At 40.6% G+C, this 25604-nt stretch overlaps 1 protein-coding gene and 1 long non-coding RNA gene across 2 annotated transcripts; both read left to right on the top strand.

Annotated features, from left to right (window-relative positions):
• Positions 1–8453: 8453 nt before the first annotated feature.
• LOC119151999 lies at positions 8454–12234 on the top strand. Its single transcript, XR_005105642.1, has 3 exons — positions 8454–8592; positions 9899–9974; positions 11955–12234. It is a non-coding gene; the product is annotated as an uncharacterized LOC119151999 (long non-coding RNA).
• A 10001-nt stretch (positions 12235–22235) lies between these two features.
• LOC119152624 lies at positions 22236–25276 on the top strand. The gene is made up of 2 exons (XM_037398163.1): positions 22236–22632; positions 22994–25276. Exons 1-2 carry the CDS (start codon positions 22555–22557, stop codon positions 23567–23569), a joined length of 654 nt encoding a protein of 217 aa, XP_037254060.1. The 5' UTR covers positions 22236–22554; the 3' UTR covers positions 23570–25276.
• Positions 25277–25604: the final 328 nt, after the last annotated feature.

The following is a 25604-nucleotide window of genomic DNA, read 5'->3' as shown; positions in this document are numbered from 1 at the left end:
AAGAAGAGCAATGAATTCCTTCTTCCAAAAGTTCTCCTTCTGTCCTTTCCTGTCTCGTCTAAGGAAGGCTAAAATGACTCAGCATGGATACTTTGCCTTTTTTGTCTGTGAAGTGTGGCATACCTTTCAGCAGTTGTTGTTTGTTCCAGACTATTCCCTTCAGAGTTCATAGGGTGCAGCACAGGGACCGGGTGAGGGTTAGTGGCCAAAGGCTGGTTTGCTCTGTAACTCTGTGAGGTTTCCACCAGGCAGTGTGGCCTGACATCAGCAGGCCTGAGTCATAGAATCATAGAATGGTTTGGGTTGGAAGGGACCTTTAAAGATCATCTGGTCCAACCCCCTGCAATGAGCAGGGACATCCTCATCTAGATCGAACAGGTTACCACAGACAAATCTGTCCCTTTCAGTCAATAAATCACAAGCAGTTATGTGGCTCAGCTGTAATCCCACTGAACAAGGATACATGTTCCAAGTGCAATCAGAGTGTAAATTCTTGATCTGCTGATTTTACTTGAATGAAGTGGTTGAATAGTACCCTACTCTTATTTTCTGTTTATTCTGCTTTCCGTATCAGGAAGGTGACACTGGAAATGGCTAACCGCACCACATTTCTGACTTCTATAGTGTACTTGCATTGCTACATTCCTGGTACAAGATCCAAGTTCTTAGCTACTGGGACAGATGGAGTCACTGCATCAGTAAGGAAAACCAGGGAGGTCACAGTAGTTACCGCATTGTGTGACAGAGGGCACACACCTCAGGTGGCCATGCCGCTATGGAGCTGCTCTTTCACATTGTACTGAAAAGGTGCATTCTGCAGGACTCTGGTATTTTAAAGAACAGCAAGCTAGTGAAGGAAGATTCTTTTACTGAGGCACTCTTTATCTCGGCAGCTGTCTCACCTGTCCCCTCACTGAGGCATCCTTATGGGATGTCATCCATTAATCAATTCCTCTCCTTCCTGCTATTTTGTAACCGGTGTTTACATGTGTCATCCATGTCTCTATTGTCCTTAATCCTCACTCACACCCTCCCGCAACACCAATACAGGGAGGTACTTCAGCAAAGGACAAGTCATCCACATTCACAACTAAATCTATAACACACTGAACCATTTTCAAGGCTTACAAAAGTGGGTGTAACTGTCCTATGTTAGTCCGTTCTCATTTAACTACTGATCACACTTTTAATCTGTTCTCCCTGCATGTTTTATTCAGGGGCTCTTGTCATGCATGTCAATGTAAGCCATCTCGTAAATAAAGGACTGTTTAGTTCTTCTTATAAAATAACAACACAGGGCTAAAATTGTCCGGATGAATATAACACATTGGTGAAATGTTCATTTTCAGGTATGACTTTGGTTCATGATGCTTATAATATACTACGCTATCTGGACCGACTGTTGTCCATTGTCCCCATCTCAGATCAGCTTATATTCTCAAATATCTCCTAAAGAGCATTAAATACTGGCTGCTTCTACTGAACAGAAGCATAGAGCAGAAAAATGTGCTTCCCTCAGTTTCCCAACACACCATGAATTAATCTCTGTTCTTTTCTGCTTGTAATGTAAATTCAGGTGCTGCAGCTCTCACTCAGAAAGTCTTCTCTACTTTTAGATAGAGAGCAGATGGACTAAATGATCATTTTAGATCCCTTTCCAACTGGAATATTCTGTTCTGTTCTAGAGCAATGAAGAATAGCAGTGAAAGGAAAAAAGACACAGATTAAAGTAATATTATACTGTACCTGGTTTTAGCATATGCTTATCTGTACCAAACCAACCAAAGTTTATTTTGTGTAGGTAGAACAACAGGATGTAAAGGGACTGAATTAAGATTACAGGAATTTTCATTCACGTAAGTGTTCAATTCTAAGGGCATTACTGGAAGCATATAAAGCTGAGTGCGTAGCAGTATGACAGGCAGGAGGAGGAAGGGATCATGGAGGCTAATATTGCAGGGACATAGAGAAAACAGTGGGATGTGAGGTTAGTAGCATACACTGAAGGAGCTATCCAGAGCCCTGTTAAAAAGAAGCTGGAGCCTGAGATAGAAAAATGTGAGGCAGCCAAGTCTTTGAAACAATACTGAGAAAAAAGTACTTCTGACGTTAGAGGCAAGTGAACTTTTTGCTGCCTTAGTTCTAATGGGTTGTACTTCATATCACGCCCTTCCTGTCATCACTGGGTGTGCAGGTGAAAAATGCAGCTCATACTCCGACTCTTCATGAATCCAATCCAGAGGGAACACTTCAGGAGCATTTCCTGCTTTTGAACAGAATGGAAGCCCCGGTTAAATGGAGAGAGGAATGTAGGCAGTCTCTACTGCACCCCTTGTGACCCCAGAGGAGGAAATAGATTTGCCATCACTTTAACAGTCCAAGACACTCCTATGGCAAGTCTTCAGTCCTGATCAGTGGGAGGTTCTTGTTCATTTGGCAAGGTGAAGAGTGGTGTAAATAGCTACAGTAATTAAGCTTATATAGAAAGTCTTTAATCAAATAATCTTTTATATTTATTCACTGATGATTGGCTCCATTTCTGGTTTTTTCTTTTTTCACCTCCAGTTCTTTTCCTGCAAGTGCCTCAGGCCCTCTTCCCTGCTGCTGCTTTTCTGCAGACTCGCAGCATCACCCAGAACCTGCTGAGAGTGCCACCAAAAGAGGCAGCAGTAAGGACGCACTGGTGGGATGCTCTTTCAGTTACCACGCTCAAATATCAGGTTTTTGTCTCTTTTCCACAAAGAAATGAAAAGCATAAGACTTGGTACTTATGTTTATCAGTTGAACTCAAATCCCACTTGGCTCAATTATGAAATGTGCAGCCTCTCTGATACACAGCACACTGCTATATTTGCACAGACTTCTAGCTGTCGAGGTGTTTGTCTCCAAACTGAGTAACAATGTGACCTTCTCCTATAATATAATCTGTATGAATTTCTGTTTTACTGATGCAGCAAAATTTTGAAGCTAACAAACCTTCTCTGAGTAGTGTACTGCAACTTCTATTTCATAATTAAACCAGAACCCATCTCAGACAGGTCCACTCAGCTTTGCCTTTCTTTTGAGTAATACACCTTCCGACCAGTGCCTTGTTTTGATGTATTACAATGATAGGCTGAAGAGTTCATGTAATATATCATCACAGTCAGATATTGCTGGACGCCAAGGATTGAGAGACTGAGCCAGTTGTTCTTCCGATGTATTCTGGTGATGCATCACCATATGATGGAAACTGATAATATATTACTTCAGAATGACACCACCCAGAAAAGGAAGGGTCCAGAGGTACAGATTCTGTATAATGAGGCATTAAAAGTATGAAACAGGGCTGCAAAATCCTGGAACAAGAAGTTGTTAATAAATCAGTTTTCTGTAGTATTACACTAGCAATGTGACTACACAGGTACACAGACACTGTTGTGTGTAATCTGATTTCCAGGGCCTCCTTGTGATGCTGCTTCTGTGTAGATCAAAGATAAACCTAGCAGCAGTTTTACCTTCACTTCTCTTATACCTAAATAGTTTGCTATGCAAGCAACCCACAAGGGGCAGGGCAGGATTACATTGTCTCAGCAAATTCAAAGAGTTGGGACTCCTCCTTAGTTCGGAGTACTGGTAGAACCACTCTGAACATTTGCCTGCAAAACTCTATCTCCTTGATGAAGCAGGATTGTGTATGTGTAAAAAAGATTTCCTCTGAATTTAGTTTTAACCCCAGGGCAAGCATAGGAAAAACAGGAAAACTGGAAAATTGTTTTTCAAAATCACGAGCTACATCTCTACCAGTAGCTCTTCCAAATACTTGTTTGTTAAATGCGGTACTGTTTATAATTTTTTTTTTTTTGTGTAAACCTCATTATATCTTTGGCAAACCCTTGAAGATAAATGGGTTCTGTTCCATAAACTCTTTGTTTATGGAAGGTTTACACTGCAAATAAAGGCTAAGTATATTTTACTAACAGTAAGTATACTTCTCTGTCTGTATTCAGGTATTGTAAATCATGGGACCACACAATACTAAATAGGGGATTATGGCATGTTATTGTGAGTCAAAATTATTCCAATCTCATATATACAAAAGTCCATACCACTACAACTCACTCTGCTAGCTCAAATTTGATCAAAGATTTTTAAAGAGAAGCTTTGCCTGGCAGACTTCATGCTGAATCAGGTAGTTTCACAGCCTATCCTTTCATAGCCACCACATGGCTAGCATAAATATTGTGCCATGTGCTGTGACGTACCCTGCAGTACAGTGATTGCATGCTCATATCTGATCCGTTGCCAGTATTGTCATTTATTCTCTTCACCTTCGGTATTCCAAGGAGTTGGGTGTTTTCCACGCCTGCCTGCCTTTCATCTCAAAGCCAATACTTAGCACTTTGCAAGGGCACGTTCTATAGAACCACGTTTGTAATTTATTTGCTACAGTCAGTTGTGGGTACAAAATTCCAAGCGCAAATGATCTCAATAACCCACCAAAGATTTTCTGATTTTAAAAAAAAGAAACACAAGATTTTTCTGTGCTTGCTTTTTCAGACATTTTGTCCCCATGATTATATTCATGATTGGCAATCAACCTTGAAGCATCCCAGAAACATTTTACTCAGTCTTGACTGCTCATCTTTTATTTTATTTCTATTTTTAAAGTATTTTTGCTTTTCATTTAAACATTCTGGGTAATTTGTATGCAGGGCAAAAGTTCACGTATCAGGAGTTAATGCTTGCAAGGGACTGGTGGAGAGTGTCAGGTATACATTCCCTCTGTGACACCATTTTGTCACAGTTAAATAATGATCATTAATAACTCCTTGAATAAGACTTCATGGAAATTGTAGTTCTGAACATGCAATCAGCTCATTTATGGCCTAACAAGTGTTGCCCTAAGCCAGCAGTTGACTGACACTCAACTGCTTTTGTAAAATTCACCTTATCTGCTACTATTAGCCACTGAGATGGCATCTTCTCTTTTAATTATTGGCACACAAAAAGCATCTCATCTCCACTCTGTATGTATAAAAATCACAAAATTTGTATTTAGCCCTCCTCGTAAACTTGGACAATATGACCAGTTTCTAATCCAAATAATTGTTTAAGATTATTACAATGATAATTATTGCGCTGATAATAACACATTATTTCAGCTGACAATACATTAGCTCCATAGGGAGATAAACTGCAAGGCCAATGGATTTATCTTGATAACAAAATGGATTACTATTAACTATGATTGTAATTTCTCCATCCATGCACAGAGAAATGTCCCATTCACTTCATTGTCTTTTGACTGACTGCTGGTAAGAGTTTTCCCTACATACACATAACAGGACTGAATCCTGAATTAGTATGATATCATTATTGTTAATCTGCGATTGTCTAGACAAGCTCCAGAAGCCTATACCTTTCTTGGCACTCTAGGAATAGGACTTCTAGCTTTGAAAATGCCTCTTAAAAATTATGAAATGCAAGACAAATAAGGGGTAAAACCAACTGTGGATCTATTGGGATTTTACAGGCTAGATTCATAAATGAGAACAACAAACCTTAACCTACTGTTTTCTGTACGTAGCAGCTTAGAAGAGATGGCTCTACATGCCTGATCTCCCACCATTAAACCAGAGCCTTTGCTATAGTGGTAGTACCATACTTGGACGTTACAGTTCCAGCCTCTCTCATTATTTTGGGCTGTAGCAAGTAATATTTTTTATCCCTAGTTTTTATTATCATTCTGGAAAGTATCTAAGGACACTTGATCAAGAGAAGGATCTTTCACAGTGACTATGTTTTTATAAGAACGCATATGTACAGAACTGTATTGTTAAAAATCCTCAGCCCAAGTGTCTTCGAAGGCCTTTGGATCAGACCTTGAGTTTTTACTTAACGCTTACCAAAACTGTTACAATTCAGAACAGTTAAAAATCTGTACGTATTTTCTTTAGTTCATCTGGTTCATCTCTCTTCTCTATGTTTATCGCTGTGCCGTGCTGGTTTTCTTACTTGTCTTTACAGCATACATTTTAAAAAAATAAATTAATTAATGCATGTCCAAAATATTATAAAATTCTTTGGAAATTTTGATAATTGTCATGGACATTTATTTGCTAAAAAATACATTTGACACCACAAGACTAACATTAATATGCAAATCAGTGAACTATAAAATTCATTTTGGTGCCTCCAGGGCAGTATTTTTATAAATACAGAAACATAATAATGCATCCTCCAGAGGACTAAAAATAATTATACAAATTTACAACAAAGCCCAAGGCAATGTCTCCTTTTAACTGTCTGTTTTTAATATCATTTAAATCTTGTTAAAAGTTAATTACCAATTCTCTTCTGCAATAATTTAAGTGGAAGAGCTAAGGTCTAAGCTTGCTCTTTGAGAGAGAGTACTTCATCAGAGAAACAAAGACACCAAGGCACAGACTGACAAAATAGGACGGTGTGCAGAAAAACTTGGTAAAGTCATCACAGATTGTAATGAAGAGCAGAATATGCATACATCTATTAACATCCGCATAAGGTGGAAATGAGCTGCTGTCTTGTGTGATGGTAATATAAATACACAAGTGTATGTATAAACCTAAATACCGTATCGATGTCTACACATACATACTTATATGTGTGTGGTGATTCATACGTTCAAACTGGTATAGCTCGAGTTGTATCCACGTGTGAGGGGGGTTGCAGAACCAGTGCTTTTGTCCTCTGTCCCTGTTCCCCAGCTGTTCTCTGTCTGGGAGATGGTGGCTGCTCAGAGCAGCTGTAGAAGTGAGTAGCTCTAAAAAGCGAGCCTGGCTGCAGGGTTCAGGCAATGTGTGGAGCAGGCACATTTTACGGGGAATTTCTACTGTTTGAATGCCTGCAGATCCATGTTTATTTTTTTAAGGCTGCACTTCCAAACAAGCTAATCTGTTCTCTTTCTCCAGGGCTGATAGAAACAGGTAGAATGGCACTTCTGTCTCTGTATCAGAGGCGTGAGGTCAGGGAGAGGGCCTCAGCTTTGTACCCCAAATAAAGCACCTGGTAAGCAATTTAAAAGAAACGTTGCACTGTCAGAATCCATTTTTTCGAACTGTTTTACAGAAGATTCTGTACCGGTTACTTTTTTATGTGTATGTCCAATGTCTTTTCTCTTTACATTAAAGGTAAAGCAGAGAGTAGAGCATATGGCTTCTCTGCACTGTGTTGCTGCCCCCTGCCCCCCCTTCCCTTCAATTTCATCTTTGCTGCCAAGAAAGATGAGGAATCTAGAAAACAAGGTAGCTTCTTGGTTTCCTCCATCAGCGATACATATCCCATCGACATGGAGACTGCTGCCTCAGGTCTTTCCTTTGTGTCATGTTTGCCAGCCAGTGTTTAGTAACAAGTGTCACTGTCTGCTCCTCTGCTTTGAACTAGAACACGTTTCTGTTAGCCTTCGCATCCAACTGAAAGCAGCTTTGTATTGATTTAATTCACCCTTTTTAGTATGACCATACTCACAATGAGGGATGTGCATCCAAACTTCCAGCTATTGCACAATTGCCACTGGGCATAAATTCAAGTGATTTGGCACAGCATCTGGTTGGGATTCGGTTCCCATTGGCTCATTCTGTCCAGTGCACGCATTCCTTTTGATTGAAATGCCAGGCATTTGTTAGCATTACTGATGCTGGTGACAGTCATCCTCATAGCTCTTCTCTGTGCTTTCATATTGGGTATTCATTGAGTGTTAATGGAAATAAGAGATGCAAAATATTAGAGAAGACAGTATGTTACAGATTTCACATACTTGCTTTATTGCATTAACAAACAAGCTGTTCATTTGCAGATATACAAATTCATCATATTTGTGACTGACATTTTGTATGCCTCGATTTTTCCTAGAATGATAATGTTTAAATTTTAAGATGTCAAAATTATGGTTTTATTTAACTGCATAGACTACTCACAAATCTTGTAGCTTTCATATAGAAATGGTATCCTTCAGAGCTAGAAGTATGGCATATGTAATAAGCCTCTTTAATTTGTAAAACCTTGAAATTTAAATCAAGTGTTAAATAGGCTGTCATTTGCACCTGTGCAATTGAATTTGAAGTTGAGGGGTTTCCTGAGCTGGACTAGGTTGTAAATACGTTGGTTTCATTGGGCTGTAAATACATTTGTTTCTAATCATTGTTTGCCATGCAGCATGACTGCAGTGGGTGTGAAAATGGAGGTGTGATATTTTCCAGGTTGTTGCTACTCAGGCAAAAGTTGTGAAACAGCAACAAGAGTCTAAAGATGACCTTGCTAAAGCTGACCCTGCTCTTAATGCAGAAAATACTGCCTTAAATATTTAAATACAAAAATGTGTCTCTATTTCTTGGTCTGTGGTAGAATGATAAGAATATTTTTCACCAGTTGTAAGTTTTGGATCTATACTTCTTACAACTGAGCTTTGTAATCTTTTAGGTAAACCTGACAGATTTGAGAACTTTCCTGAATCTACTCCAACTGTTACCAGTACAATGCAGCATCGTGGAGCCTTGTGTTTCCAAGGGAAAAAATCGAGAGGACTGAGGCTGGAAAACTGCAAAGATATTCCTGAAGGCAGCAATTGAAAAGGTGAATATGAGCACGTTTAAGAAATGTGGTTTATTTGAACAGTCCAACTAAATGAGGTTTTATTGCTAAGCACAGGTTTTCTAGTGGTATTTCAAGAAAATATCAAAGATCACAGAAATGGCAGGAGCTTGTCAAATTCCAAAAATGTTCCCAAGTTAATTGCAAGCCCCTTTGCCATCTTACTTCTGCAAAATGTGGTGTATTTAAATATTGCCAAAGAATATACTTCTTAAATGTCAATATGTTTTTAGGAAACATAAAGACTCCAAGAAGCATGTCAAAACCCCAGATTCCCCAGATGGGTGCCACAGAAAATCTTTCTCCAAAGAAGCTTCACAAATTTCAGCCTGACATGTACTATTATTGCAACCCTGTGCCAGCCCTTGAGAGTGATGTCATTATCGGGCTTGTTTGGACTGAACCATATCAGACAACCACAGCTGAGAGCAGAGTGGTCAGCTTTGCTTGCTCTAAAGTACGTAGGCAGTTCTAAGAGGAGCTAATGCCTACCCACATCGTACCCTGTTCTTGCCATGCCTTGGAGGCCTGCAATTTCCCAATAACGCCCATGTGTGAAGAGGGAAAAATTCCTGTTCGCTTTGCTTGAGATTTGGGAAATACTAAATTTCATCATTCTGCTGAGCAGCTGGTGACAGTGGTGTTGAGATGCCAAAGAGGTAGATGGTGGGAAGTTTACAGCATGCCTGTTTGCATTGCTTCATCTCCTTTGTGCTGGATTTCTCTCTGTAGCACATCCTGTCCATTTGTCTCCAAGAAATAAGATATAGTGACCAAGAGAAAGTTGCTTCAAGTGAAAGATTAATTTCATACCATGTAAGAAAGATGGCTATTGATAATGCATGAGGGGAACACTTATCATGCTGATGAATTTCATGTACCTGATAGTGTCAGGCACCAAAGGTTCAGTTTCAACATTGCGTCCTTTGCAACCTCTGTTAAGCACCAGCACATTTTAAAGCTAGCTTCATGGGGTGGCATGGGCAGAGTGAATCCTACCTATCCTGTGTAAGGTTCCGATCCTCATTCATTCTGTAGTAGCTCTCATGAGATCCAGAATAGAGAGTAAAGTTCCAAAGCCTTACACTTGTTATGTATCAATAGCTGTTTATTGTGGAGAGAAGAAGAATTTTGTCATTAATGGATCTTTAATGTATAGATAGATAATAGATTTCCTAGAAGAAAAAGAATTTTCTTTGTGCCTCACATACCTGAAAGGGAAACCACAAATGTTTTCAGAAGCTTTCACGGGAAGAAAAACATTGTGGATTTCTTTTCTAATTGCCAGGAGCAGTGTAACTGTATAACCCCTGCCGACAGGTTAGGCTGAGAACAAGACTAGATGACGCGCTGGATGCCTTCAGGTGAGTGAAGTAACAGTTATTGTGAGTGGTCTTGTGGCAGTCCCCAGCAGCAATACTGCAATCATGGTATAGCAGACTTAGAGCATCCAGGCTGTGCTCCAGCCTTCAGTCCCTGCTCTTTTCTCCAGGTTGTCTAAAGTTAAATGATTGAGAAGTATAAATAAAAAGAGTTCAAAATGCACATCAGGAAAAAGACACACTTCCCATCATATTAGATTGAACAATTCTTTTCTGAGTGAGAGAGTAAGAATACCAGCTATGCCTCTCTTTAATTTGGTCGTGGTGTAAAGGACAGAGTAATTACAAAAATACAGTTGACGGTTCTGAGGTGAAGATACTGATACACACTTCACAAATTGCTCTGTCCCCCTTGGTGCGATGGACAGTCAAAGGCTGGTGGTATTGGTCCTTACTGGTTTAAAATTGAGACAGGTATGTGGGGGAACACATTTATATTTCAACCTCTCCGGATGCCACTATCCATATCTTTGAGAATATAACCCCAGTCTTCCAATAGAAGGAGTGACTGGAAATTTGTTGATGGTCATGCAAAGTAACAACATACTGAAATTATAAAGTAAAATAATTGACTGTCATAGCTGACTATAAAACTGCTGAAAGCCTCAAAGGGGTATGGGTTTTTCAGCTCTCTGTCTTCCAGTATACTTTAAGGCAGTGTCTGTGCAGGGCTGCACACACAGCCTTCTGCAGAAGTCCCATGTGGGAATACAAAGCGTGGCAGGAAATGCTATGTGTGAAGATCATATCTTGACTACTGTATAAGTGAAGTTTCAGTTTATCCTGAGTTATTAATCATTAGTAGTTTTGTAATCAGTTCTATCCCAGGGATTATTCATGCCACTAGTTGGAAGACCCAGTTTGATCTATTGATCAGTGAAGAAAATAAGACAATTCAAGTTGTTGCTTAAAATTAAGTTAATGATTGACCCACTGGAGTTAATACCTCATTTAGATGACACATTTAAAAATTACATTTCTGCAAAGTAACGAATCAAAAATATTTTGTTACTTTGGTTTCTTACTGATCTATTTCAGAAAGACAACAGTCCCTGGTGAATAAAAGAAATAAATTACTGCATGTTTCAAGTGCAGTTCATGTTAGTAAATTGGTCATTAGTCCAATTAAGTAAAGTTTGTCTCCAGAGATGAATTGTTTCCCATATCCTGGAACAGCTAGAATATCCCCAGGATCACAGACATTTAAAACAGTGATTGCAAAACACATTATTGAGATATACAATATTTGCATAGTTTGCATGTGAAATGAAAGCTTTGTGTTATTTTTCTTTATGAGGCTGCTGTTAGCAAATTGCTAGATTACCCAGAAGACTTGTTGAGATCAGAGAACAAGCCTGTATAAGAAGGAAACGCCTAATACTAAAGATACTCAGAACTGTGGGCTTAAGAAGACAGCATTATCCATTTGAAAATAGCAACAGGATCCATGGGAAAATAGTTCCCTGCAGTTAGTCTTAACATACTGACATCCATGGGAGTTGCTTACGCAAAGTAAAGACCAGAACAGAGTGTTATATGCTATATATTGACAGTAAAAACCCCAGGCTGTCCTTTAGAATTTGTAATTGTTTTTTTCTTTTTAACAAACATAACAGAATATTTAAATACATGAACTATATTTTGCTTTCTGTCTATGTGAGGTCTCTGTACTAATACATTTTTTAGGTTTCACTAGTTAAATCTCATGATACTGTGGCTACATACTTGTATTTTCAGGTCACATGTTTGGAAAGAACAGATTTAGTGTCAGAAGAAATAGCCAAACTTAACATTCCAAATATGTATTAAAAACCTATTTGAAACATTTTTTTACCATTGCTGATACTGATCCACAACTTACCAAGCTGGTATCTTTGTGGCACATATTGAAATTTCCACAAGCTTCAAATTTTATCACCTGATTAGTAAATCTTCACATATCTTTTTGGTTTTTTTCCCTAGGTAGATGGTTTTCCGCAAAAGCATATTAATTTTGATAACGAATACATTTCTGCAGTTATTGGTAAAACAGTAAAAGAAGATTATCTCTGTGACCCAGAGTTCAACTCAAAATTTGTGCAAGCAAAATTTCAGCTGCTGCTGCTTGGGTTGTTAACATCATTAGAGTCCAGGAGGTAGGAGCTAAACTGTTGTAAGTTTCTTCAGCTCGAAATTTTTAAATTTTGCTTTTTTCAGCTTTTCTTTTGTTAACACAAAGAACTCACTTCATGCTTATAGCCATTAAAAGGTACTGGAGAAAAAATGTTTTGAATGTCATAAATTATTTTTAAAATGTGAGAATGGGTTGTGTATCATGGCCGTGCTTCATTTGGAGTGTTCTGACCTTCCAAAAATAGCTCAGCAGAATAGTCTGCACAGGGACCCAGAAGATCTGAATTTAATCCTGGTTCTCTCACTGATCTGCAGGGTGACCTTGGGCAATCTGTGTGCCATTTTCCTGCTTGCTAAAATGAAAATAATAATACTTACTGCCTTCACAAAGCACTTTCGGAGCAGAGCATATGAATCAATAACATCTTCTCAAGTATGTGAAATAGCAGAGGAAACTCTTCCCACTTGCATTAGTGCACTTTTAGCATTTAGAAATGTGAAATTATAAAGATTATTGCATGGGAGGGAAAAGCTCAGAAGTGTTCCCCTAATCAATAAGTTGCCAGCTGGAATGCGAAGGAAAACAGCACTAGGGTAATGTACCATTTAGTGTAACAAAGAAAGACTAAACTGTATGTTTTCAATGTGAGCACGGCAACTACCAGTGCAGTCATACCATATTATATTGCTGGCTGGCTTGCTTATGCTGCAGTAGAATAGTATAAAATATATAAACAGTTTGAAATCCCTACATTAGCTGTCAAGACTTCCAGATTTCCTGGAGCAATTTGTCAGTTTAGATAGAAGAGGAAAGCTAGACTGAAGTGCTTTGGCCACGTGTGCGTGCCTTGTTCTGCATGTGGGGACTTCCTTCCCCCTGGGATGCTGCAGTAGCCTCCCCCAGCAGATAACGAGCCCAAGTCGCCTTGGCAGCGCAGTTTACAAGAATAGCAGCAGGCACGATTTTTCACTTGTGTCCGCAGGCCTGCCGACCTTCTGCAGAACCTTTCTGTGGTCCATGCAGATAGATCAGTTGTGCTTGAGTAGTGTACGTTGCTTGTATACTGTCTCTTAGGATTTTATAACAGAATTTTGTATCAGGCATTGCACAAGTCCAGTGTCATCTACCATGCAGCCTAGGTGAGCCCTGGCAGTAATTAAAGTATTTTAAACCATCTGCTTAATTGCATTAAAAATACACTGATGATCTTGCACTGTTTGAATGATCTTCTGGAAAGTATTAGGCTAAAGCAATTCCCTCTTGACAATGTTTAACTAATTCACAATGTTTGCTCTGTGAATTACAGCCGGTCTTTATGCCATTTGCTAGTCTTACCCGTAGCAGAGCCCTGCTTGCTACTACTGAGCCTGCAGGTTCCTCCTGTTCTTCACCTCTCCGCTTTCTCATTGCTGCCTGCCAAGCTCAGCTCTTCATTGAAATGGAGACTTTGGGAATGGCTCATGAGAGAAGAAGATGGGCAGTGAAATCCATCCCTCTTCCCAGCCACGCTTGGAGCTTTGGCCCTGGGTGAGGAGGAAAGCTTGTGCCAGTTAGTGCTTTGTGCTCTGGCTCCGTGCCCAGCAGAAATCACTGGTTAGCCAAAAGGACCGAAGTCTCATCTTCCAGGGGAGACCAGTGAGATGTTGTGCTGTGAGTCTGGCTGGAGCAGTGTCACAGGTCTTCACTTCCAGCTGCCTCTCACAGCTGCTCAGCTGGGAGTCCCTGCTCGCCCCCGCCTGAGACCCTGTAACAGAGCACAAGCACTTCACGTGCTTCTCGGTGGTGGCATTGGGCAGCGTAGCTGTGCTGCAAGGCGGCTCTTCCCGGATGAGCAGAAGTGCCTTCCAGGCCCAGGTGCTCGGGAGCCGTTCAGACGGCAGTGGGTGGAGTGGGAGAGGTCACCATGGCCACCCGCAGGACCGTCCCCATAGGGCTGCTACGGAGGCACAGGGCACAGCGTGGCAGCTGCCCATCCAGCTTCTCCAACATGGGGAGGCTGCAGCTGCCTGCGGCTCTGGCTCCTCAGGCACAGAAGGCAGTGCTGGCTGTCCACGCTGCGTGCCCGGCTCAAGCACCCCCCTGCCTCTCTGCCAGGAGAAAGGCACGGGACATGCAGGAGGGAAAGGCTGCTAAAGATACAGGTAAGTGTTGTAGGCTTGCTTTGCTTTTCATTAAGCATAAATTAAAGTCAATCCTTTAATAGGCATTGGAGTCAACCCATCATAAAGATTGCTTGGATATTCCATCCCTGCCACATGGGCAACAGTCAGTGGGTAGTTTGTACTGAGATAAAGCCCCACCCTTTCTATTCAGAAATCCCCCTTACTCTTTAATTAAACTGCCTGAATGTCTCCCAGAAAACACTGTTTAAGTATCTAATAATCTGGATTACAAATATTGGGATAGTATGAGGTAATACTATTAGATTATCTCAGCATCGGCTAAAATAAGGTTGTAATGTTTACCCATTTTGCTTGATATATATGCAGAAAAGAAAATTTGCTGTTAGGTGTGGTACAATGTTTATGATTAAATGCTTTATTCATACTTGTATGTCAATCTATTAGTGTGCTGTTAATTCAAATGTTACTATGATGTATTTTATCGCCATTAGCACATTTATCACAGGTAGATGTGAAACTTAGACAAAGGTGTACATTCTCATTAATGATGAGCAGCCTATTCATCTTACTAGAGTGTAATTAATGTTAGTTACACTACTTAATTTTTCACTGTTTGTCATGGTGCATATTTAGCATTTCTTCTGTCCTTTATCAATCCGCTCTCCTATCATATGAGCACATCAAAAAGATATATGTAAGTATCTGACCTGTTTTGATGCCTAATTTTTATACTTCTCCTAGAACTGGAATACTTTTATTCTTATCCTGTAGGCACCACAGTTAGTTAAAAAATAGATGGTATGGTGTCCACTGCTTTGGGCTCTGGGTTAGCTTTTTTTCATGAATAATATAACAAGCAGGTAACGAAGTAAAGCAGGGCACACGGTGAAGACGCTGGTGATCACTTGCTGTAGTATTGTGCTGTGCGTGTGTGAGGTTTTAATGGTCCCAATTGTTTTCCTGGATTTTCAATTACATTTTTTGTACTATTAAGAATGTTAATGCTAGTAAATTTGTTGTATGAGCAATACCGCTCCGAAAACAATACAAGCATAGTGCATCTGAAAAGCGTATGTTATTAGGTAAATATGTGTTACAACAGCTTACTGTTATACATTGTGGAGCATTGCTTCGTCAGTAATGTTGTTAGCAGTCATAGAGCCAAACTACAGGCACTTGTTCAGTGGTGCAAGAGTGGAAGAAGTTATGGCTAATGTGTCACACAGCAGGTGGGAAACAGGCTGCGCAGAGCTGGGTAAAAGGGAGTGAGCACTGAACACATCCTTGGATTTGCTGCCCAGCACGCCAATAAATCCAGCTGAGCTGGAATCCTAGGGTAAGTCCATACTTTTGTATTGGACCCAGGAAAAACACAATTGCCTTAGCTGAACCCTGGGTATCAAAGCAGTTTTATTTCTTGATCATCCAAAATTCCCATTAAGTGGGATTGAAAGAGAACTCATCCTTCCATTGATACTTGCTAAATAAAATTCCTCAGGAAACATACTTGAGCTGGGTCAACCAAACGCTTCAGGTCTAGGGTTCCATGAATGCGGAGTGGATTTGGGATGCATTTTCTCAAAACTTTAAGGAACTTTCTCTGGGAGAAATCCCACCAGCTACTATTCTTTAGCCTCTTCATTGGCAGGCTTTAGATTTCTAAGGTATTCTGATAGTAACCACAGTTAAAGGAATTACTGTTACTTTCCGTGATATGATGCCTTTTATAGCCACTGTTTGAATTCTACTGCAGTCTGCTATGCGTGCCAGACATGAAGCTGATCACACCTCCAACATAATGAAATGGGTCTCAGACTCTCATTCAAGCCAAGGGCTTGCCATTGCTGCAGAACAACCTGAAGCTATTAGACAACCTTGAAAACAGTTTATTTGTATGCCTTGAATTAATCATAACTTCCTTTTGACTCACCACAAGTGAAGCATAAGGCAACCAAATGCAGGGATTTAACGTATTTCTGTCTGAAAATTCGATTTGGACACAGTTACAAGTTGGTGTGATTGTAGATTAGTAGCAAACTAAGAATAAGGATACCAAGCTAGGTTTAGACATTTCAAACAAAGTGATAGTTGAAGGTGCTCCACAGTGATTGAAGTACAATAATAACCTGTAATGTGAACAAAATTGAGTAAATTTTTTCCATGCTACCAAAGCAGTGCTCCATAACAATGAGTTATATTTCTGCAACTGCACTGAAATATTTTATTAAAAAAGAAACTCCTTCCTTTGAATTTTCTATGGCAAAAATACCAAAATTTTTTCCATAATATAGCAAAATTCCTGAAACAACAGACGCCAGCGTTCTGTTTCCCTCCACCCATCCCTCAGTCCTCAGTCATTTGAATAGGGGGGAATTGCTAAAACAAAAATATCATAAAACAGTGACCTTGAGCGTATATCTATTTTAACTGATAGAAAATAAATTCAAAGAAACTACAAAATTGCCTTTAACCTTTATGGCATTACAAAGCTAGGTATAACAACAAGCTGTAAAACACACCAGAAAGGTGAGCATTTCACTCGTTTTGATTTGACCATTTTGCTTTCAAAAGGAATTTATAAAAACAGGAACAATGAACATATGAACTCAAAATGATCCAGGTTTATTTTTACTCCAAAAGAAGTCGTCTCAATAGAGGTATTGATTTTCTAGCATTCATCCAATATTGCACAGAAAATGGACCTGACCTTGCAATCCCTAGCAGAGACAAGGAAGCAGTCATTACAGTCACGGCTTCCCATTGATTTTAGTGGGATTACTTGCATAAGTAAGGGGTTTCGGGGTATGACCCAGTGTCCCATTAGCAGTAAAACAAGCGTACATGGATGTCAGTTCCACTCAGTTCAGAAGGGTGTGGTTTATGTTCCTGTTATGTATTCATCCTATAGTTTTATTCCTGTGTATTTATTCTACATATTTTTCATTTTCTGGCCAACAGAGCCTCATCATTATGTGAAGAATACCAGTCCTCCTTCCATCTTGAGTAGCTTTTTTCTGTACCTCTGAATGTCATTCTAAGCTCAGAGTTGACGCTTGCTCTTACAGCTCGTTCTTCCTTTGGTTCTTTTTTCTGTGATGAAAAAAACACTCCAGGCTAAGCACTATCTCTCACTGTATTTTTTAATTAATTAATACGTTCTGGAAGTCTCTAGGGCCAAATGAGGAGGAGTGAAGTAAACTTTGCAAAGTAATCACAGAATAGTAAACAGAAAGCTAAAGTCTGTAATCTCTTTCCCAAAGAGAGTGTGTTTTTCCTTAACCCTTGGGAGGTTCCTTGTGCCCCATGGCTCCTATAGGAATGCTACTCCAGAACCTCACCACTCCGATGGATAGAAACCTCCTAATTGCCGCTCTAAATGTATTCACAGCCATTTTATACACATTCGTTCTTATGACAACCTTGTCCTTTATCTCAAATAGTTCTTTTCCTTCAGTATTTACTCACTGGTGTAGCTGTGGTAAGCAGTCACATCTTTCTGCTTTTATTTTGTTTCCTTAAACGTGAGGAAGATGGAGCAGAGGTGTGCAAGAAACAGGGCGGCCACATGTTTGTACAGTGCCTTGTGCAATTGCCCAGTCATGGTTCAGGGCTCCACAGGCTGACTTTGTTTCAGCAGTGAATAATAATGACCCTCCAGAGTATGTTGCCTGCTTTATTCTGGATGGACACTACTAATTCACTCAATTTCCATGGAGCTGCAAAGCTTTAGTAGAAGAATAGTAGCAATTGATTATTTTTGTCAGTGGTATTTTCAAAGAAATGAAGAAATTAAATGTACAGTATATTTCAGTTTGCGATGATCATTCTGATGTTCTATTTGCAATGGAAATGAGCATATAACATATTCATGTGTACAGATAAGGAAAATGACAAACATTAACAACCCTTGTTCTATTCATTTATAATAATCAGTTAAAAAAATTCCTTCCATTCCATAGTTTTTAGTTTTATTTCAGTAGCACAATGCAAAACAAAAAAAATATGAATTAATGGATAAAATATGCTTAATTACTTTCTAAGTAAGTTTCCTGAAAATGACTATAATCTAAACCACAAATTCTTCGTAAATCTGTCTACTAAAAATAGGTAATCCCATGCTAATTTTATTTTATTATATTGCTTTATATGTGTCTCTAAGATAAAATTGCTTATGAAACCAAATAAACCAGCGAGTGTGTTTGTACACACTTACATTCTGGTGGCCAAGCAGTCTTTGATGTGCAGCTCTCAGCCTGTTTAAGCAGACTGCGATGTTTGCCTTATCAGTGTCAGTCAGTTTCTGCACAATTTAATCTGCCACTAAAAAGAAGTTTTTTGCTCTTATGGATATAAAACAGTATGCCAAGGATAAATCAGTGCAGCTTGCCTTCCTTAAAATTTTAGACACAACCTGCAACTGCAGCTCTTTTCTTCTCTCATCTCAATGGGATGTTAACCTAACAATCACAATTTTAAGATGGGGAAATTGTTTTGAGCAGAAATAAATTGTCCTGCCAGTATTGTTTCAAGGGGTGACATTAAGGCATATTGGACCTGGGGTTCACAGCTTATGATATCTGGTTTTAGAGGACGGGAGCAAAAGTAAGAACATGTAGAGAAAGAAGAATGGGATTAAATGTAAGTTCTAGATGGTCCAAGTGAGTTGAAGCGGTTCAGCAACAGACATCCCAGAAACCTGCAAAGAGGCTTATTCTCCAACTACCTTCCCTGGAGCGTCACTGTCTCCTGCCAGACCCCTGAGGAATTATTCTCTGTGAGTGTGAAGATTCCCTTTTTTCCTCTTTTGTTGAGGTATCTAAAGATGTCGGGCTTTAACTTACAGCTTATATTTGCTGAACAAAAAGGAAAAAATATCTGTGTTTTTCTCCGCAGCTGCCAGGAGAGAGAAGTCCATTATTTGCAGCTGATAGGGGAGCAGGAGAGGAGGGGTCTTTTGTCTGCTGCCGCTTCGCTGGGGCCTGGAGCAGAGAGGCTGCTGCGGCTGGGAAGGGGAGGCTGGAGCAGCCACCGCTGCTGGCTGTGCCGTGGCTTCCCGGGGGGCTCAGGGGCTCGGCACAGCTCTGCCCGACACTCGTACCTCCGTGTGCCACCGAACAGCTCTCTAAACTGTGGGCACACACGGTGCAGGGAAAACGAGCTGCCCCTCCGGCCCGTGAAGCGGAGGCTGGCTGCCCGCAGCCTCCCCGCGCCCCGGCAGAGCACCGGGCACCCACCGGGTCCCTGCACGGGCGGCTGCGGCTACGCGGTGCCACAGGTGTAAAATCCTTCTGATCAGGCGCTCCCCGTTGTGACCCTGAACAAGTTAATCACATCACCCGTCTTGAAGGTTCACACTACCACGATATAATTTATGTGGGCCCTCAAAGATAGATGGAGACATCACATATTGATCACAAGGAATCGCTGCCAGTCAGTCTTTCTGTTGGTTTCCATCCCTGTGATGTGTTTTAAAAAATATTGTATGATTCGAAATTATACCTGTAAAACCTACAAGTAGAAAATTACTGTGTGCATTTATCTTTAATAACAACCTTGTGCATATTTATAGTAATGGTTTAGTAGAAAGTGTTATACTAGTTTATTTCCAAGTCTATTTTAAATGATATTATTCATTAGTAGTCATAAGCGGTATGACATATTTTTTATGTTGCTTGTTTGTAACAAAGGTTCTTAATACCTTTTCATAATGAAAGGGGATAAATGCTCTCATGGAATATGAGAAATTGTGCTTGTAAGAGCACAGAGCGTTGTCTTAGGGTATTAAATTAGCATTTGGTACTGCTCTGCTTTGTACGTATTTCTAGCAAATGTTTCAGCTACAAATCGCTATAATACACCTGAATTCTGGTTCCTCAATTCACGTAGTGTTTAAATTCTGCCAATACTGTGTCTTATAAATATAAATATGCAATTTAATGTAATTCAAGCATGCAACACATAATTTTTCTTCTAATTAAAATATGATATTGCAATATGGTAACTGCCTAGGGCACACAGGACACATCACATTGCCAAACCAAAGGGAATACAGAAACAGCTCCACAGGCTGGCAGAAGGAAGGGGGCCAGCCCTCCGAGCCCTCAGCGAAGGGCATCAGCGGTGCCCTGCCTGGCAGCTGTGGTGCCTCTGGTCCCAGCAGGTCCAGCTTGGATTTGCTGGCCCCGCTGCTGAGGACAGTGGGCAGCAGGGCCCGGCGGCTGGCATCACGCGTGCCCTGCGGTGCTGCACTGCCCTGTTGCCTTCCCACTCCTGCGTGTGGAAGCAGCAGCACAACTGCTGTTAGTTTTACCGCTGCCCTTGTCATGTGCTGAAGTTGGCTGATGTGCAGCAGAACTCAAATAGTTCTGGGAAGGAGGAACTGCCCAACAGCAGCAGCTCCAGGGATTCCTATCACGCTCTCAGAATCGAACAAAACAACACAAATAGACCTTCTGCATAATGGCTAAAAAAACTGTTAATGGCCATCTTTAGTAACATAGCAACAGCCAAACCCTTGAAAAGAGGAAGTTTTCATTGAGAAAGCATTTCATTTTAAACATTGAAATTTGGTATAATGTAGAGTATGAAATAAGTTTTGAAAGGAAGCTGATGATTAAGAAGAAATGCAGTGGGCATTTAATAAATGGAGGAACCGCAAGATAATTAACTGGCATGCATAAAGATTCATGCTTTATACCAAAATTTTAATTTTGCACATAAATGTGCCTGATGTAGGCAGCATTTAATCACCTAGCTGACAGGAGTAACTACTTTCATTTAACCTTGACTGAAGATCATGAATTCTAACAGGTTTAATTGGATACATCATTTAACAGAATGAACAGAGCAAATTTTTCTCAATTCATAGGTTCTGATTGACATGCACCAGCAATAAGGCGTTGCACAATTAAAGCTGATCTGTATTCCTGGCCTGGGCAGCAATTGCCATAGTGATGTGACACTGTTTGATCACTGTGGCACTGAAACTATACTGAATTTCCCCTTGTTTTGAAAAGGGCAATGCTTTAAAAAAAAGAGAGAGAGAGAGAGAGAGAGAAAGAGATTTTGGCACTTTAATTTTTTTTTTTTTACATTAATCACATTTATATGCACAAACTGTAAGGGAAGGAACTTGTCTTGTTATCAGTAACTCAGGGGAAAGAAGGAAAAATGGTATCTTCTTTTATCCATTTAGCACATTATTTACAGAAAGTCAAAATGTGGATAGTCAAATGAATTGTAAAACATTAAGGGCCTGATTGTTCTGGGTTTCCATTTGAACAGGGAGCAGTGCTGCGCAGCTTCGCTCTTTACCTGCAGTTTGGCCTCTCTGTCCTTGCCCAAATCCGTTCCCCACCACAGACAACTTACCAGCTGAGCAGGGGTACTGGGAAGGGGTGCTCACGTTGCAAATGAGGTAGAAAAAGGTGAGAGGGAGAAAGTGGCACCCAACAGTGAGCCACATACCTTTCCTGGGACACAATGTTTCATATGACAAAAACCTTGAAAAAATTTGTGGAGGAGCTTGCCACTTCCCATTCCCATGCAGCTCCTGCCCATCCACACGCCGCCACTTTCACTGTCTCTGGCACCATTCACAAGTCCCAGGTTTGACCTGCATGAACTGGAATTGTTCTTCCATTGTTTAACCACATATATATATCTATCTTTTATGTCTCTGTTGTCCACTTATATTTTTGCTTCAGATACCTCCTTTTTATTTTACTCTTTTACAAGACTTGCCGAACACTGAATGGTCTGAGGGCAGGGTAGTGCACAATGTGTTTCAGCCTGGCTCAGTAGAGCCAAAACTGCAGTATAAAATCATTCCTAGTTCCTGAACGACCTGCTAAAAACAGCTTCAAGCAAGTTCTGCTCCCCGCCATGAGAGCTGCAGCATCATGCTCAGCACAGCAGGTAGCTTTTTCGCTTTTTTCTCTCTCCGTCCCCTTAGGTTCAGTGCCTAAGTGCTGGTCCTTGATCTCACTCGCAGACCTATTGCTACCCATTTGTCAGCCGTCATTTGTGTATAGGCAATGTATATACGTATCCAGCAACAAGCTTTGTAGGAGCGCACTGCAGTGGGAAGTGGAAATCTCAGGGAAAGCTGGAATCCTGGTTGGGCCAAGGACCTGAACTTTAAAGTCAGGACCACTTGATGTTTTTTAAAAGCTGGTTTTTTTGGTCATTTTAGGGGCCTCTCAAATTCAATTAATTATTTATAAGACCTTTCTCTGTCTGAGGTATTTTGAGCATGATTCGTTGTATTTGCCACAAAGGTATTTGCCAGTACAATTCATCACTCACATTTTTAAGTTTCAGGTAAATGATTGGACCACATCCCCAGCCTCTGCAGCCGCACGACATGCCTCGGGATGACAGCAGATGCTTGCCTTCACGCACGGTGAGTTCCAGTCAGCGCCTGGGTCTTCCCTGTGCAGAAGGAGGGCCAGGACTGGGCTGGTGTGCCTCGCTCAGCCTTGCTGACAGGGCACATTTCTAACGCAGGTACTGCCTGCTCTCCCCCTGCACGGAGGCACACAAAGGCAGCAGGTAACGTGCCCCAGCTCTGTGCGTGCACTCCTGACTCCCTGTAGGCTGGGTGGGTGCTGTAAAGCCCCTTCTTTAAAGAGAAGAAATATCTTTGGGCCCTGTTTCGAAATGTTTGTTCTGTAATTTACTCTGTTTTTGCAAACCTTCCCAATGACATACCTACCTGTGCCGTCACCCAGTTAGTTCCTTTTTGTGTCCTGTAACGCACACAGGTACCGCCTCATGCTGCCTTGAGGCAGGAAGCAATAGGGCACTTCAGGCGCTTATCCGGCATCGCACCAGGGAGATTCCCAGCGACATACCTTGGTCGTCCCCAAGGTGCACAGAGCTCGTCAGCAGCACAGCTGGGAGAACGCACAGCCTTCTCGCAAGAGCCATGCTCAGCTCTGACTTTCCCTGGGGAATACTGCTGTGTTCGGTTGAGCTGCGTGGGCACCTATTTGCTGAGCCCAAGTTTGCTGCTAGAGAGTCACACTTTGTTCATGCGTGTTTTGCTGGCTGCCCGGACAGCCCTGGGCTCCAGACACTCGCTCTGTCCACAAGCACCCAGCGACACCTCTCCTTGTGTGCCTCGCTATGCTGGAGCCTTACAGCACCTTTCTGATGGTTCATTTATCAGCCGGCTTGTCTTCTGCACTCGGAGTCATTTGGGTGCTTTGCCTGTGACTCTCCTGGGTCGCATGTCGTTCTCTCCTTGTCCTCATGCTCAGTCATCCATGCTGAATTATCTTCCACTCCTCCCTCTGGGAATAACTAAGGCTTTGACCCAGTGGGACTGTTTGTGTTAAATGCTTTGATGGACCAGACACCGAGCTGCTTGCTCCCAAATCCGAAGTGGCCGGGGACTTCAGGCTGTATTTTCAGAAATGGGTTTTGCTCTGGGAAGCACAGTCTAACTGCAAGTCAGCAAAGGACACTGCCTTGTGTGTTTTCAAGTATTTTATCTATCATCTTTAAACCCTTCTGTTCTCTTTAGTTTCCAAACAGCCATATTTTCAAGTTTTTGATCTCCTGTAGAGAATATACAGCTGTAATAAGAAATATATTTCACTTCGTTCCAGAATCCTCTGGGAGAAGGTGACATTCCTTTTTAACTGATATAAGATCAAGTTTGTAATTTCATTTTGAAGGCTGTTCTGAACAAGTGGGGAAAATCAGAAGACCAGCTACATTTTCCCCCAGGTTTTCCCGAACCCACCTTTGGAGCATGACCTAGACCAAATTCTGAGTGCGGTTAATGTTTACACCTTTTCTTGCACTGTGTAATTTAACTTTCAGAAATACAAAATGGGACAGCAGAAATATTTTTATGTGTTCCTACAATGTCCAAAGTTGTTTCTTACTGTTTTTATTTGAAGGAACTAGACACAATCCTGGCTGCCTTAACCACTGCCTTTGAGAGAGCTACAGCTGAGAAAATCCGCTGCCAGGAAGAAGTGAATAGAACTAACAAGGCTATTGAGCTGGCCAACAGATTAGTGAAAGGTCTGAGGTGAGGTCCTACAGGGCAGGCTAATGAAGCAGCCTACAGAAAGCACTTCTTTGTTATACACTACTGATCTGGCAATAACAGAGGCACTTAGCAAAGAACCTGATGAGCTGAAAAAATTATGTCATTATCATTCATTTTTTTCATAATAGAAACATGGTTTTGACCTTTGCATTTTCTTACATTTTGCTTCATTGTGGTGTACATTAACTGTAAGATTACCTGGTAACTAACCTATCCACGAACATTAACAGAAGATAAATAGTCGATTGTAGATATTGACAATGAAGGCAATTTATTAAAATGCGATGACTGTATTTGTAACAATTAAACAACACTAATGATACTGCCCTGGGTTGGGATACATAGAATACAATATAATTTGCACTACTTAGTTAAGCAGTATGATAATTCTCTAATTATCTCTCTGAGATTTGCAAGGAGTATTTCAGGAGAGAATAAATAATGGCAAAGCCATGAATTATCAAAAATCCATATTGTCTGTTGATCCAGGCTGGCTCAAGGGAATCCATACTCACTGATGGATTTTTCACTTATCATTCATCTACTGATGAGGCTGCTTTCTATACGCGTGCACACACACACACTTTTTACAGATACTTTATTTTATTGTAACATTCATTTAAGAAATCTCTTGTGGTGCCTCACTGCCATTATAGGTTTTGTGCTCCTTCTACCCAGTACTTTCAAGCTGAATTTGATAACCAAATATGTACTAACCAGCAAAAATAGAAGATCCATTTGTTATTAAGCAAAATTATATGGCTGAGTGTGGCTAGTGGAACTTAAAATATAAAACAGTGCTTAGAGTTATTTCCTGAATCAATAGAAAGGATTTATTGACTAGAGGGGAGGGAGGGCAGTGCAGAAGGCCCATTGTTTCTGTTTAAAGCAACAAGATGAATGCATTTAAAATGTTAACATCCTGGCTGAAAGTGTAATGTATTTTAGTGATTAATAATGCCTGTAAAATTAAACCATGTACCTAATACAGAATAATAAAATAAATAACATAGCAGACCTCTTTAAAGTGTGACAATAAATGATTGTTCTAAGGCGTCTGATAATAATATTTTCTTCCACCTAACATATCATATTGCTTGGTTCTACCATGTGCCTCCTGCTGGGGCTGACAAGTGCTGGAATAGCATACATATAGAGATGAAAGGCAAAGTGTGTGTATGTTGGGGGGGGAGGCATAATGAAAAATAATCTAAAGGAGGAAACAGAGATGAAAGGAAAGAAGGAAAGTTGAGCCATGCACTAGATGAAGACAGTAAAATGAGTTTTAATGGAAAGCCCTTCAGCTGGTA

Source organism: Falco rusticolus, chromosome 8 (genome assembly GCF_015220075.1).
Source record: "Falco rusticolus isolate bFalRus1 chromosome 8, bFalRus1.pri, whole genome shotgun sequence".
Taxonomy (NCBI): domain Eukaryota; kingdom Metazoa; phylum Chordata; class Aves; order Falconiformes; family Falconidae; genus Falco; species Falco rusticolus.
The sequence above is the reverse complement of the archived record's forward strand: the minus strand, read 5'-3'. Positions and strand labels throughout refer to the sequence as shown.

Bases quoted from the DNA above. Each gene is read 5' to 3' on its own strand.
- LOC119152624 (XM_037398163.1), top strand. From the start codon at position 22,555: ATGATTGGACCACATCCCCAGCCTCTGCAGCCGCACGACATGCCTCGG. The intron at 22,633-22,993 runs GTGAGTTCCAGT...TAACGCACACAG, and splicing joins GATGCTTGCCTTCACGCACG to GTACCGCCTCATGCTGCCTT.